At 32.9% G+C, this 16,144-nt stretch overlaps 1 protein-coding gene across 2 annotated transcripts; it reads left to right on the top strand.

Annotated features, from left to right (window-relative positions):
- The first annotated feature begins 2,042 nt into the window (after positions 1–2,042).
- LOC118052431 (patatin-like protein 6) lies at positions 2,043–7,983 on the top strand. Of its 2 annotated transcripts, XM_035063414.2 has the most exons (3): positions 2,043–4,175; positions 5,625–5,910; positions 7,757–7,983. In XM_035063414.2, exons 1-2 carry the CDS (start codon positions 3,045–3,047, stop codon positions 5,892–5,894), a joined length of 1,401 nt encoding a protein of 466 aa, XP_034919305.1. In that variant the 5' UTR covers positions 2,043–3,044; the 3' UTR covers positions 5,895–5,910; positions 7,757–7,983. The 2 variants fall into 2 exon arrangements, with proteins under 2 accessions (XP_034919305.1, XP_073267054.1); XM_073410953.1 differs by lacking the exon at positions 7,757–7,983 and having other exon boundaries at positions 2,044–4,175; positions 5,625–6,153.
- The last annotated feature ends 8,161 nt before the right edge of the window (positions 7,984–16,144 follow it).

Here is a 16,144-nt window from a genome sequence, read left to right on the forward strand (position 1 = left end):
AAGATACAGAAACGGAAAGATAAAAATTTAAAAGAAATACTCGATAAGGTTTTTAAAGTCCTGGAAAATATATGTTCTCCTTATTATTATTTTTGTTGATCCAGAGTAGGGGTAAATAAAAAAATTAATAAACTGATTAAATCAATAAAATAAAAAAAATAACTAAAAAAATAAAATAATAAAAAAACAATTAGAATATTTAAAAATTATTTGGTTTGGTTTTGTTTTGTTTTAGTTTCATAAATCTATAATAAAAAAATCTCAATTAAACCGAACCGGTTTAATTAAAAATACATCGAATTGAATAGAGCAAAAAATATCAAATCAAACCAAAAATCAAAACCCATCATAAAATCCAAAGAAATCCCAAAAAAATATATAGTTTTTTGTTTTTTAATATAAAATAACCGAATCAAAATTGATCAATTGAGTTTTAATTTTTTGATATAAAATAATCAAACCAAAATCATTGAGTTAGAAAGAGTTTCAGTTTGGTTTCAATTTTAATTTTTATATTTTATAAAATTTTAATTTAATTATTTTTATAAATAAAAATCAAATCAAACTAATCACCGCGTGAGTATTCATATTCACCCCCAACAGCTAATAAATAAAGAATTAAAGAAAGAGTACTTGCCCGTACCGTTACATCAGTTTTAAAAAAGAATGGACGGCTATTAAAAAAATTGATTTCGAGATTATTTTTTTAATATCAAAGCTAATAAAAAAAGTTATTATTATTTTCTAATTAATTATTATTTTATATCAAAATTTAATATATAAACACCAGATAAATATTTTATTTTTTTAATATAAAATAAGAAGCCCATGTATATATATTATCTATTCATAAAAAAAATAAGTTGTGTTTTTTATGATATGAGATAAAAGTCTTTTAAAATATTCTAATTATTCACAACAATTTATACATGTTTTTTTTTTCTCTCGACAGTATCGGACGTAGGGTTAGATCCATTTTTCCGGCAGTAAAAAAGGGCTGAAATCTGCTTAACTACAAGTCCACCTCCTCAAATTCGCTATTCTCAAGTGTTGACCAAGCTGTAGCTACTTCTCACCTTACCTTAAATTATGCCCTGGCAATAACCTAACAGTGACCTACATTTGCCGCCAGCACGTAGACCTGATGGTGCCCATTTTGGCCCTTAATATATATATATATATATATATATTAAAAAGAAGTTTACTAGGTCACAAAAGTAACAGCACACAATAAAATAATTTCTTTTTGTGAGTGTATATTGTATAGAAGCGTACAGGATTAGTGTAGCGAAGAAAAATGAGGGTCGCCGAGCATACTTTAGTGCGGCTCCATTCTTCCGCCGGCCGCTGCCCCACGTGCAAGGACAATCAGGGCGGGAGGAGAAATTAGAAAAGAAAAAAAAGTACAAGGCAGCGGTCTTTGTTGGTCTTCCATTTGACCGTTGATCACGGGAAAACAGTGTGAACAAAATCTAGATCATTCAATCAAGGAACAAAGAAATGAAGCAGGTAGCATTCAAGTACAATCTGTACAGCCGTTAATGCTCCGCTCCGTTTTCTTTGTTTTAATTAACCACGGCTGTCATGCCTCGTCGATAACTGATCCGGTGACTTAAACATCTTTTTATCGCGACACAATTTCCACCATTAATTTTAATATACCTTTTTAATTAATCCAAAAAATAAATAACAATTTAAATATTTAAATCCACCAACATAAATCAAATGTCCAGAATATAAATTATATTTGAAGTCACAAATATCTAGATGGAATCAATCACAATTTATAATAATAATAATAAAAAAAAACACAAGTTTCGAAAGAGTATATTGAGTTTTAAGATATCCAAAATAGATTTTATTTATTTATTTATAATTGACTCGAACATGTTTAAATTGAGTTGATGATGATATCTCAATCACTATTTTTTTCGAGTCAAGACTCTAGATGATTCAAGTAACAATTTAATTTGAGTATGCTTCGAGTTCTAACATTGACATTGTTCAAGCACCAGGCGGCTAAATTAAATTCCTCGAATTAAATTGGTGTCTTGTTAAAAAGAGAAACCATCGAGAGTAGTAAAATACCACAGGACAGAGAAAGGAATGCAAAACGGGTCAATGAAATTAAAGTAGTAGAAGCCTTGCCTATTCATGTAGGTGAGGTGGCCACATACTATAAAGATTATGAAGGAGTGACCGCGTTGAAAAATGTTCGACTGGTTTTAAAAGGGCCATAGACAGACATGCTCTGCAACTGCTGTGTTCTTCGCTCTTCTTCCTATAAACACCAACACCTCTCCTTGGCTTCTTTTGTGTTTTGTTTTTTCGTGTTGGCTAGCTAGTTGCTTGCTTGTTTTTTGTTGGCTGGCTAATCTTTTTATGCATCAATCTAGATACTACTACTTCCAGCTTTGGCGTGCTCTGATAAAAGATAACTGCAGCACACGCTGGGAGAGGAAGAAGAGATAAAGAGTGACAGAGAGAGTTGGGGATTGGGCAAAAGGTTTTTCTTTTTCCCTTCGAAGAGAGTTTCTTGTTTCTTTTCATTTCCTTTCTTTTTGTTTTTTTTACTTCTTTTCTTGTAAAGAATGATTGGTTACAAGGCTGAACTGAAGTGAAAGTCTGGTCTTGGTGACAAAAAAGAAAAGAAAAGAAATCTTTTAAGTTTCTTGATCATGAAAGATTGCCAAAATACAACATGCGGGGTGCTGCTTTGAAGGGATTGGTTCGTTGAGCCTTCTTTCCATGTTTTCTTGTTCTTTTGGAAGTTTCTTGTCTTAAATTCAATAAGTTTTACATTATTCAAAAACAAGATCAAATTTTGGCTACAAATTCATCTAGGCGTCAGTACACTCTTTGTATAGCTATATTAAGATAAAAAGAAGCTGCAGCAGAGCGTGTGTAGCGTTAGCATCAAAAAAAGAGTTTGTTATTGCTCAACAATAAGTTCTCCCTTCCAAGAAACAAGCAAGAAAGACGCTCATTCCATCAGAAGAAATTTCACAAATTACATTTTATCTTCTCTCTCTCTTTCTTTTTCTATGGAGTACAATCAATCTTCAGAAATGCAAGAACCCAGCATCGACACTGACAAACTCAGCTACGAAATCTTTTCTGTTCTTGAAAGCAAATTTCTTTTCGGCTATGATGATCAGAAACTCTGGGTTCCTAAACAGATCTCTCCTGCAACAATCGAAGCAAAACCCGAGTCACAGAATCCTTCTTTTCTCACAGAAAACAACAGCAACGGGCTGTCGGCAATCAAGAATCAACGAGGGAAAATCTGCATATTGTCTATTGATGGTGGTAGCAGTCTAAAAGGGATTATTTCAGGGAAAGCATTGGCTTATCTTGAAAACGCTTTGAAATTGAAATCAGGTAACCCTGACGCCAGAATTGCTGATTATTTTGATGTGGCAGCCGGAACTGGAATTGGTGGACTCTTCACGGCTATGCTTTTTGGCACCAAAGATCATAACCGTCCGATTATGAAAGCTGAGGAGACATGGAGATTTTTAGCTGATCAGGGTAAGAAATTTTTCACTTCTGGTAACAGAAATGTTGGGTTTTTAAAGCGGTTTTTCAAAGGGAGCTCAACCGGTACGACCGCTGCCACAGCCGGTTTAGAGAAGGCCATGAAAGAGACTTTTACAGAGAAGGGCCGGAATTTGACTTTGAAAGATACTTTAAAACCGGTTTTGATCCCTTGTTATGATCTTTCCAGTACGGCGCCGTTTTTGTTTTCTAGAGCAGATGCCTTGGAAACGGACAGTTTCGATTTCCGGATGTGGGAGGTTTGTCGGGCAACATCAGCTGAACCGGGCTTGTTTGACCCTGTTTCAATGCGGTCCGTTGATGGTCAGACCAGATGTTTGGCAGTCGATGGTGGTTTAGCCATGAGCAACCCGACCGCGGCAGCCATAACTCACGTGCTGCATAATAAACAGGAGTTTCCGTTCGTTAGAGGAGTCGAGGATTTGTTCGTGTTATCATTAGGGACTGGTCAAATTCTTGAGGTTAGCTATGATTACGAGCAGGTCAAGAATTGGAGGGCCAAGCAATGGGCTCGACCGATGGCTCGGATTTCAGGTGATAGTTCGGCTGATTCAGTGGACCAGGCAGTGGCCATGGCATTTGGTCAGTGTAGAAGCAGTAACTATGTAAGAATTCAGGTATGGTATCTCGTATTGCTCAACCTGGACATGGTTTTTAGTTTTGCTTGATTTTAATGCACAGGACAGTTGTGGCCAGGCTGGAATGGTTAACCTAGCTGTGTCTTTTACACTCATATACAATTTTTGTGCATATTTAGCTGGGTTTGGGTTTTATGCAATTGAATGTGGTGTTTGCAAGTGTAAATGGGGTCCGTGGTGCCATGTGTCTGGTGGCTTCTGTTTCGCCGACATGTAGTAGGGATGCCCGGGAAACCATAAATTCAACCCCTCAGTGGCACTACCTCATGGCGACGGGTGTGTCTGCCACTGCTCTTCTTGTTTTCTATCTCGAGACTTAGATTTCTTGGCGTTGGGTTCTGGAAATAATTTTAAAAAAATTAATTTGAATTTTTTTTTAAAAAAAAACCCTTTTAAAATAAAAAACAAACACCCTTAATCTTAATTGCATTTTTATGAAAATAATTCTGTGCATGGAAGAGAAGGTAGAAAAGGGACAGCGGGGGAGGCTTTTGTGGTGGGGCGGGGGGTTCATTGGTGTTTTTTCTGCAATAAATTGCAGATAGAAATGGCTGGAGACTGGATTTTCCCAAGAGTGGGTGGTATCAATGAGTGGTTACAGAAATATCACTCATGATTTTATTTTGATATATATATATATATATATATTAGCTATAGCCATAATTAGCTATGCTTTTATTATGAGGATCGCTTGTAGCCACGCTTTGTTTGCTGTCAGATGCAAGGACAGGGTCCGTGTCTCTGGAATTCTTACACCGCCTCTGTGCTAGGCACCTATGATAAGAAAGAAATTTGAAGAGAGTAAAATTATTAGGCAGTCCATGTATTTAATTTTTGCTATATAAAGTGGATACAAAGTTGATAATAGAGTGTGTGGATGACAAGTCAGTCTGCCTTTTTTTCTTTTTTCTTTCTGATATTTAATCGTCAGAGTATCTTCGGATTGTACAGCACCAAAACCAATTGACCTTCCAGTCTTACTTTGTTTGGTACCATTCCAGCAAACCTACTATTGCATCCTTCTAGTTATTTTTATATGGAATTAAATTTATAATTTTATGTTTTTTTGTATCTTAAAATGTGCTGAGAATGCTAATCTTAATGTGGTTTTAATCATGCTGCTAAAGCATATATAGAATATAAAATGAGCAGTGGATGTCCTCAGTTGTACAGGCTTCATTATTTGAGGGGCCAGCGTCACTGGGTCCATTCTTTTTCGGGGGGTGGTTTGGCTAGTTAATAAGGTTCGGTAATTTCTTATAGTAGTTGGATTAAAATAGCAATAATTTAATTACAATTCTACAAATAATTCTATGGATTAAATTGTCTGACACCCGTGATCCGATCCCTTTATTATTTATTATGATTCAGTGTTATTAAATATGATATGTGCTTAATCTCCTAACCATATTAACTCTGGCGTGACAGGCAAATGGGTCCAATCTGGGAAGATGTGGACCTAATGTGGACACAGACCCCAGCCCTAACAATGTAAAGATGATGATTGGGATAGCGGAGGAAATGTTGAAGCAGAAAAATGTAGAATCTGTACTGTTTGGTGGTAAGAGGATTGGAGAGCAAAGCAATTTTGAGAAACTTGATTGGTTTGCTGAACAGCTTGTTCTTGAGCATCAGAGGAGGAGCTGCAGAATTGCTCCCACTGTTGCTTTCAAGCAAGCTGCCACCAAAACAGCCTAAGATTAAAAAGAAAAATGTAAGCTCTTTCTTTCCATTTACTGTGTGATAACGCTGTATCTTTACATGCTATTGTCTCAAATCTGAAGGCATCTTACTGAACCCTACTTTGGATGTAAATGATCAAGCGGGGACACTCATTATACAAGAGGGAAACGCTAGAGGGGTTCAAGTATTTTTCACCTCAGGCATTCATAAATCTTGCTTGGGTTTGGGAATTTTCGAGTTAATTTGAAAAGTTTGTATTTCAGTTTTTTGTACATTACTTCAAATCTGATCTTGCCTTTCCAGCTTTGAAATGTCCCTGTCCATTGAAACCATTATTGCGCCTGCCCGAAAATGAACACTCCTCTTTGGGGACTAAGTTAAGCCATCACATTTAGCTCATGCACACTCTTATTATTGCAGTGCATGACCCTTGGAACCTAAACCAAAGCTCTTGTCTTGTACAAATTCGGTTGTCTTAAATAAATGGACGTAAAAAGCAGCAGGTAATAGCCTAGAGTTGTCATTTAGTGAATTCGTGGGCTCACCTTGTCATTTTCATTGTTTGATTCGAAAGCTCAAACAACCACACAGCAACCAGTTGTTATCGTCTTTGTTGAAGATAAAAGTCAGGGGATGCAAGAAGTGTGCAAATTGGTGATGTGGGGAAGCCATTCTCAATTGTTGTCGGTCGACCGACACTGATTCCTGTGATAGATTAGGGATATCTTGGTCATTCTATGGCACTACCTCACGGTTCCTGCTTCTGTGTCGTTCATAGATGAACCAAATCATTGAGGGTGCTTGAAGGTATATCCATGGTACCCCGAAAAGAATTCTCTTTTATCATTGTTTGCTTCACTGTTAGGACAAAGCTGAATTCTATGTCCTCGTGCCAGCACTCGTATGCTAAAGGAACCCTGCTTGTAAATATTGGCTATGCTGTCGCATCTTTTTATTGCCTTCAAAGTTCCCTAATGTCATTGGGTCCTTGGACTGATGTGGAGAGGGGAACTGTTGCGATTATTTCATTTAAAGTTTCAAGGGCTGCATTTAGAACATCTGAGGTGAACATTTTTTGTCTCGATTTTTCTTACAACATCATGAAGACAAAACCTTTTAGACTTCTCCCCTTTGTTTGATTTCAGTTCGAAATAGAGAGGAAAAATAAAATATCTGTGCTTTGAGTATCGATGTAATATCAATGGCCATCATGTTCAATGGATTTGAATAATATAGCAAACTCAATAGTATTGTCTTGGTTGGAAAGTTCATTACTTTTCTTGGTGGTGGTTTGATTTAATATTGCAGCCTGCATATTACTGCGCCTGTCCATGTATTTGATCAGTATTCAAGTACTTTATAGACCATTATTATTCTATTGCGTAAATAAGGGGAACTCTTCTTCAAATGAATTATCTTTGGTACCTACCAGCAACCATTAAATTTAGCCCCATGCCACCGTATGGAATGGATTGTGTGCAAGGTGGGGGACCAATAACGTTAGGATTTCCCTCCAAATTCATGCTGGGTTTAATCGTGTGATTTCAATATTATGGAACTTACCAGGTGAGTCTAACAGGGATTAAAAGACAATTAGAGAGAAAATTAGGCCTATAAATTCATGTTTAGCTGTTAGAAATCAAGAAGAGAGAGTGTGATGTGCTCCAAATTTGAATTCACATGTTGATCATTTTGCCTTTCCTTTTCAACCTCAGTGCTGCATTGTTTTGTCCAGATGTTTGTAAGGGCGCGGTCAAAAGAGTTGCATTGGGCTGTGAAATTTTGAACTTTGTGCTTCTTGTTGGTCTCTTTTTATTTGTTGCAGTTCATTTACGATTTATTTATTGTTAATAGTAAGTTTATGCTCTGAAATGCAGGTGAAAAATAGATTTCAAGAAACAAAAAAGAGAGAGAGTGATATAGCAGCTTTTACTTTTCAAAGCCATGAAGATAGCGATAGAAGGAGAGGAAATTGTGTGAAAAAGGACAAGAGAAACATAAAAGGGTAGAAGATCTTAGTGGGATACTTTGCCTGCTAGGTGATGGACATGGTGGTGTCCACTCCACTTTTCTACCACGGTAAGGAACCAGAAAAGAAAAGAAACAGAAGAAAACGCAGATATAATGCCAATTCAGCTTTTGAAGGTCAAACCAAGTATCAAGTTTTGATGTCTGGAAGACTCTTTGCATATTTTGTTTCTTGAATTTATTTACATTCTTGTTTAGAATCGCTCATCTCTCCGGGGAGCTTTGCATGATGGGCTCCTTGTCATAGAACCCCTGATATATAGCCGAAGTTCTTTATCCGACCTCTGCTCCCTTTTCATCATTTCTTTTCTTCCAATAGATTGTAGTTTTGAAGAATAGATTTGAGAGTAATTCTACCAAACCTGCGCATGTTGATATTATTTTAATATATTTTAAAACAAAAATTACTGTGTAAAGTAATATCTACCGCAAAGAATACCCACACATCCATGAATGGAGAGATTTACGGGTCACTATATATATATATATATATATATATATATATATAAAAGCTGCTTTTCTTGTGAAATTTCCATCCTTGATTACAGGATTCTGGTGTTATTATGATTGTTTGGAGGAAGGGAATTTTCGACTGGTTGGTGGTGATGTTTCATTTTTCTTTTGATTAGCTTTTTGCTTGGCCCCTCGCTATTATCAAATGATTAGTGGGTTATTAGATGGATTATGGTAGGCGGGTTAGATATTGAAAAATTCTCAGATGGAATATATTTCATACGCGCACGCCTTGGATTGCCTCTGTCTTTATCACTAATTCTAATTTGTGGCTGTACTTAACGAGCACAAGCAACACTTGGATGATCATTGAACTTGACAACCCAAAAAACACGAATATTATGCTATTTTTATCACCTTTTACGTTTATTAATGAGGATTTTATTTATTAGAAAACGGTAGATGTTGTCTGGGTGCTCACTTCTCTTCGATCGAGTCAAAATTCATTCCAATACATATTAATATTACAAAAAGAAAAATTAAAAAGAAAAAGGCATCTTTTTGGAGGAGGGGCATCCCATCTTTTGGCTACACAACTAATAGGAGTCCATTCAAATTAGTGGTGCTACGGGCTAACTTTTAACATTTTTTTTTTTTGTTTTGATTAGGACATGACAAGAACAGAATCAGTGGGGATGGCAATTAATAATGCATCTCCTGAGTTATTTAATTTCAGCACTCTATATAGTAATTACATAAATATTCTTGTTGGAAATAAACATTTAACTTCAAATCGATGGCATATAATCTAGAGGGTTAGCTAGGGTACTCTCTCATGTTCCTTCCAAGAGAGGATGATCAGCTATACACGCCTTGCCAACTGCTGTAAAAAATCTAAAGAATTTCCGATGATACGTCAATGTCATTTAAGTACACCTCCATTACCGATGTCTTGTGGTTATTATATATGTGTGCATGTGTCGAGCCTCGTCTCTTTCTAGTTCATGTCTCCTCTCCTTCCAGACAAAATAACAATATGATAGAGTAAAAAATAACATCTCCTTTAATTATAACTTAAAACAATCATTAAAATATAAATATAATTATAAAACCTCACCTAATTCAACACTTGGTTCATTAGTTGGTCGGGGTTAACCCATTGATTAGTAGATCCACCCATTTTAATTACAATACAAACAAACATTAAAACAATCATGCTTGAAGATAAAATAATAAGTTATTTATATCATTTTATTTTTCTTATATAAGAAAATAAACAGCATTTTTGTGGGTAAATAAAGTTTAGTTTAAAACAAAACATGATCTTTTTCTTTTTTTTTTTATGATTAATGTGGATGTCCAAACCAGCTTGTACGCACTTTAATTAATTCTACGGATCCTAAAATTAACAACCATGTAGTTTTTAGTGGTAATCATATTAACAACTATATAACTTAAATTTGAGATTATAAAAGATATAAATTATATTATTACAAGCTCTTATCACTAGATCAGCTACTAGATAGTTAAAATTAATGGATTGCTGTGTTATTATAGGTTAGCTTAGTAGACCAAACTACGACTTTTACAACTATACATTGTTAAGAACGTTAATCTCAACCTTTTTCTACGTAGAAAATATAATCTCAAAAGGTGATGTCTAATCCAACATTCAATTGGTCACGGTCACCAAGTCAAAAGCAACAAATTAAAATTAAAGACAAATGCAAAGCTCGACTAGACAAATTGATCCGCCTCACCAGGCTTTATCATAAATCATGGACTCGTGACAGACCAAATTGCATGCATCACACCATAATCTTACTGCTTTAATTAACCACCCACCTTGTTGTGAGGGACAGCGTGGATTACAATATCTAATTACGAAGTCCGACCTTTTATCTTTTTTACAAATTAATTCTTAGTAATCATATGCCAAGCCCTATGATCCCCAAACTTTGCCCGTAAATCTCTCATGTTTGGTCTGGCCCCATATGGCTGTAAAGCTCTTTAGCATGAAGGTTAAGGAAAAAGAACCGTGGCTTTAGAGCTAAAACAGCACATAAACATTGATTAAAAGCATGCACACATGAAGACATTAATATTGTATCTGTATGTTTTGTTTGTTTACGATGGTAGTTTTTTATTTTAAAATAAACCGTACATGCTGAATGTTTAGTAATGCTCAAAAGCATTTTACTATTAATGTGGAATCCAAACAAATTATTTTTAAACTATAGGTTTGTGGAAACCAGCTCTTAACTGCTTTCTGCAAACCCGTGGAGAGTGAAACTCCACTATTCACATGAATAGTGGAGTCACTCTCCATTGTTCCATCCAGATCGGATCTCATCCAAAGTTAAATTCATTGAATCATATTCAATTCAGTTAAAAAAAAATCAGTTTTTATTTTTATTTTTAATTGTGTTTTATTCAAAAAATTAGAAAGAAATCGCTTGATAACATAGCATTTTTAAAATTTAATTATAATTCTAATTTTATTCTTGATGATACTTTACTTGATGTTGTTGCGCGCTTAAAAAACTCAAAAAACTGTAGTTCTTATCAGATGAATTTTGTACATGATGAAATTATAGATAGTTTAATAGAATAATAAAAAATATTTATATAAATATTATTTATTTCATAATATAATAACAGTAGTTAAATCTACAATATTTAAATTTAAAATCATCAATATATATATATATATATATATATATATTATTTTATAACCTCAATTTAAAAAGTATTTTTTTAACCAAATACATTAAACTACTTTTTATTTAATCTCAATTTTAACTATGTTTTTAACTAAACATGTATAAATACCAAACCAATCTTAACTAAAAATATTTTTTATAAAATATTTTTTTTTTCAAATCACAATCATAAAAACTATTTTAATATAAAAAATAAAAAAAAAAAAAAAATAAGAAAGAAAAGAAGAAACTATCTCAATACCAATCACAGTGTAAACGTTTGGTGCAGTGACTTCAGACATGCTTCTGCCTCCCTCAGTATGTCTTGTCACAGGCTCATAGCTGGATGGTAGTTGGTGCTACCACTTGTGACTAGTCCCCGTGTCACGTAAAACCGCTTGTAAACGGGCTCCCAAGCAGGGGTGGTGATAGAAGGTTTTTGAAAAAATTTATCAATAAGTTTACTTGTAATAAAAGTAAATGATCATTAATATATATATATAAACAGGCATGGTTTAGCTGTTGTTTACTCGATATTTGTTTAATAAAATAGGTTTGAGTTTTAATCAATAAATATAAATTATTTAATCATTATGTAATGGTAAAGAGCCACTCCTCATTATGTAACTCAAAGCCCATATTCGAACCTCTTAATAAACCAAAAAGAAATAAATATTATATACTGCTTAACCATACACACAGGAAGACACGTCAAAAAGCGCATACATTATCACACCCTTATCCATCACACTAGCTTGGAGAAGCAGAAAATATACTAATTATTTGTATTTGTCGGTGGTTGTGTTGAAAATAGTGCTTAACCATATATTTAATTAATGCGTGATGAACAGCACTAAAGCCAAGTAGTTGATCAAATAAAGGAGCGTGGATCAACACGAACCGTTTGTTTAGGTGATTAGAAGGACCATTAGTAAGTTAAATTCCTTGCTGAAATCCATTTTCCGGTGCAACGTCCTTATTAAGGATTGTAACGTACAGGAGACTTTCATTTTTGTCATTCTTCCTGGTGCCTTAATATTTATTAAAATTAGGGTTTTGTATGTCTGGTCACAGACTCACAGTCACACCCATCCTGCAAATTGTGAGTTACTGAGTTATGTTCTCTGTCCTTGTAATCTCTCTCGTATGTGACACATATATTGTATACAAATATATAGTATATGATTCTGTCTTTTTCCTGTATTATATATATGATGTATAATATGTTATTTTTCTGGTGAAGAGTAGATGGAGACCTAACTTTATGAAGGAATCTAGATTATCATAATCGAATGGTTTATGCTTTGACACGATAGAGTACGTATTAGACTCTTCCTTCATTTTTTATTCACACACATTGCTTTACGGATTAGGACGCATGTTTGTATATAGCGTCCAAAAAATGATAAATATAAAGCAAAAGTCGTGCTCATAATTGATGATCTTTTTTTTTCCAGAAAATAATTATCTTAATATGATGATCACTCGTGCAACATGCCCATGCCTCAAGTGCCTAAATATCTCGTTTCCCTTTAAATATACGCAACGCCATCACTTTATGAACCTAAAGAGCTAGCTAGGTACATGATGATTAGCACTTGTTAATTAACTTCATAAGCATGTGTGGCAAAATAAAAGGAGGAAAATTATCCACATAAAAAATTAAGGAAAACAAAGCATGTGTGATTAGTTGGGAGATTAAAATAAGTTAATTTGTTCAACAATATTATGTATGTCAAGTCAAAGATATATACACACACACACACACTTTAGGGATGTTAATTGAAAATGACAACAGCAGAATGAAAACGTGAATGTTGTGGTCTTTCCCCATTGCTAACCTTGGTTTTGCTTGTAACCTAGCACTTGGGAAGTTTTAGATAAGCAAATTAATGTAATAATATTATGAATTATATAGCAAAGTTTTTTGTCCACCGTAAATTTGGCCTTGTTTTTGCTAAAGTCTAGGCTATTCTACGATCATGCAAGCAGTACTAAGTCAAGTCCTTTACCTATAGATTGAAAGTGTTTGGAATTGATTTTTATCTGTCATTATTATTATTATTATAGGAAGACTCAAACTTGCAAGTTACTGCCTCTTCTAACCTGGTTTTTCTGGGAAATAGATGTGTAACTGTCAATTAGGAACGTCCCACTCTCCCTATTCGTATGAATGTAATGATCAATGATAAAACATAATTTGTTCTGGAAAAGGATTGGGGTGAAAGCTGTGGAAAAAACAGAATCCTAGAAAAGAGAAAAAATCACAGTTTTTCCCCTCGTGGGGAGAGGGGTTTTAAGTTTTTTTTTTTTTTAATAATTTTTCAAGTAATATAAGATATGATAACCCATAGCATAGCAGAAAGCAAATAAATAATGAAGTTTAGTTCTTAATCAAACTAATATTGAATGATAAAATAAAAAAAAAATACTTAAAACAACAATTAAAGTTAACCAATTAAACTCACGATTCAAGTTATAAGATCGAGATAAGTACCATAGAAAGAAGATCGATTAAAAAAAAAACATAAAAACGATTTGAGTTAATCCACCAAACTCATGACTCAGGTTACTAAGCTAAGATAAACTCATAAAAAAAATGATTTAATTTAATTCGGGCTAACCTATCAAATTCGTGACTTTAGTCATGAGACTAACATAATTCTATAGAAAGCAAATCAAAATAAATTATGAAGCACAATATCCAATCGTCCATCTTGAATTCAATATTGAATGATAAAATTTGTTAAAAATTTAATTGAAAAAATAAGTCAAGTCAACTCGAGTTAACCTGTTAAACACTATTTTCGAGTCATGAGGCCTGAGAAATCTAATAAAAAAACAAATTAAAATAAATTATGAAACCTAATTCCTGATCAAATACAATATTAAATAATAAAATTGAGGGAAAGTCAATTTAAAAAAGAAAAAAAAACTGGGTCAATTGGGTTAACCCGTCAAAACCATGACTTAGGTCATGAGATAGGAAAAATCCAATAAAAAAAAAAATCAATGTTGAAGGACCTATGACTTGGGTAATGATATCAAGATAACCTCTTAGAAAGAAAATAAAAAATGACTCGATTTAACCATGATTAAAATGCCAAAATCGATGACCTTGATCATAAAACCAAGACATTTTATAGAAAGCAAATCAAAACATATTATGAAACTTCAATTTTTTCACCGATCCAGTATTGAATAATGACCCGAGTTTACTCAGGTTAACTCTTTAAGTATTATTCCCAAGTCATGAGGCTGAAATAACATAATAAAAAGTAAACAAAACAAATCTTGAAGTCTAATTCCCAATCAATTCAATATCAAATGATGAAATTGAAAAAAAAAACAAAAAAAAAACATAAGTCAACCGGGTTAGCCAATTAAACGGAGTTAACCTGTTAAACTTGTGATCTGTGTCATGGAAGTATGATAACTTAATAAAAAAACAAATCTAATATTAAAGAATGAAATTGAAAAAAAAAAAACATTGATTGTTAAAAAAAAAAAAAGGGACTACACTATTCTAATAAAGTAGTGCTTTGTTAAAAAAGAAAATCTTTTGAGAAATACATGTTTCACTATGCATTTTGCTATGTTTTTTAAACTATGTTTGGCATCGCGACTAAGCTGTGCTTTTGAAAAAAAAAAAGTATTTTAATTTTATTTTAATTATTTTTTTATTTTGAATTATTTTGATTTGTTGATGTCAAAAATAATTTTTTAAAAAATTTTTTTTAATTTAATACATTTCTAAATAAAAAATCATTTTAAAAAACAATCAATACCATAATACTTAACATTATATTCTTGACTTTGCTATGAAATAAAGTCATATATCTATTTCGATGTGTAATATCATAATTATCAAGGGATTTTTGAAATTGTATTCAATATAACATTTATAAAAAAATTAATATTTTTTTTGTCTAAATTTTTTAATGTTTTTGAATCATTTTGATATATTAATATTAAAATAATTTTTAAAAATAAAAAAATTATTTTAATTTATTTTAAAATAAAAAAATACTTTAAAGAAATCAATTTCAAGCACTTTTAGTTGAAAAGCTTAACCTATCAAAGGCTATTTGGATTAGGGTAGTGGCTAGCTTTCTTAAGTTGGTCCAACAGACAACAAACCTATGATGTAATTGGGTGAACTAATTAAGCCTACAGTCCTACACTAACTATCCATAGTCCATACCGAAAGTGAAAGAAAGCGATAGGCTTTGTTGAATGCTACTTTCACCATTTCATTCTACCGCTAAAATGCATCAAAATACAAAATGATTTTCATCAATGAGAAAACGCGTTTCAAGTAACAGTTCTATTTAAAAACGTTTTTTTGAAAAATTTAAATTTTTTTATTTTTTATTTATTTCAAATTAATATTTTTTTTTAATTTTAGATTATTTTGATATGCTATATTAAAAATAATTTTTTAATAAAAAATATTATATTATATATATATATATATATATATCTGGATATTGTAGTTTTTGTAATTAAAAAATAATAAGATATTTTTTATGGTAAATAAAAATAAATTAAAAAATAATTGAAAATTTTAATTAAATACTAAAATAAAACAATTTACATCGAATATACTCTTCGGATACATTAGTCCTGAATCATATTCTCCCTCTAAGGATTCTCCCAAATCAGAGTTTTACCAGAAGCTACTTAATTATGCTCTTCCTCCTCGCAGGTTAGAGGAGATTAGGGTCACTTTACAGGGAGATGCATCAAGATCCTCTGTTGCTATAGTTTTCACATGCATGGAAGCAGGATTACATAGAGGTATCCATTGCAGAATCTCCTCTCAAAACCTTTTTCATCCCTACATTTACAACTTCTAAACGGTTTTCATCGATACATGGCAAACAAATCCAGATCAAGATTTAATTTTATCTCTAACCAACATTTTTTGTCGTGCAAGGATATAACTTTGACAACACAAAATCCAGTCTATTATCAATATCTCGATCAAAAATAAATCGCTTAATCAGCTTCCAGAAAGAAGGATATGACGGGAGCTGGGTCCTTTCAGCTGATCTCAGCTAATTTTATGAAAGCTTCAAC

Source organism: Populus alba, chromosome 8, assembly GCF_005239225.2.
Source record: "Populus alba chromosome 8, ASM523922v2, whole genome shotgun sequence".
NCBI lineage: Eukaryota > Viridiplantae > Streptophyta > Magnoliopsida > Malpighiales > Salicaceae > Populus > Populus alba.

Excerpts from the sequence above, each read along its gene's own strand:
- LOC118052431 (XM_035063414.2), top strand. The coding sequence starts at position 3,045 with ATGGAGTACAATCAATCTTCAGAAATGCAAGAACCCAGCATCGACACT. Across the intron at positions 4,176-5,624 it reads GTAACTATGTAAGAATTCAG|GCAAATGGGTCCAATCTGGG; the intron begins GTATGGTATCTC and ends CTGGCGTGACAG.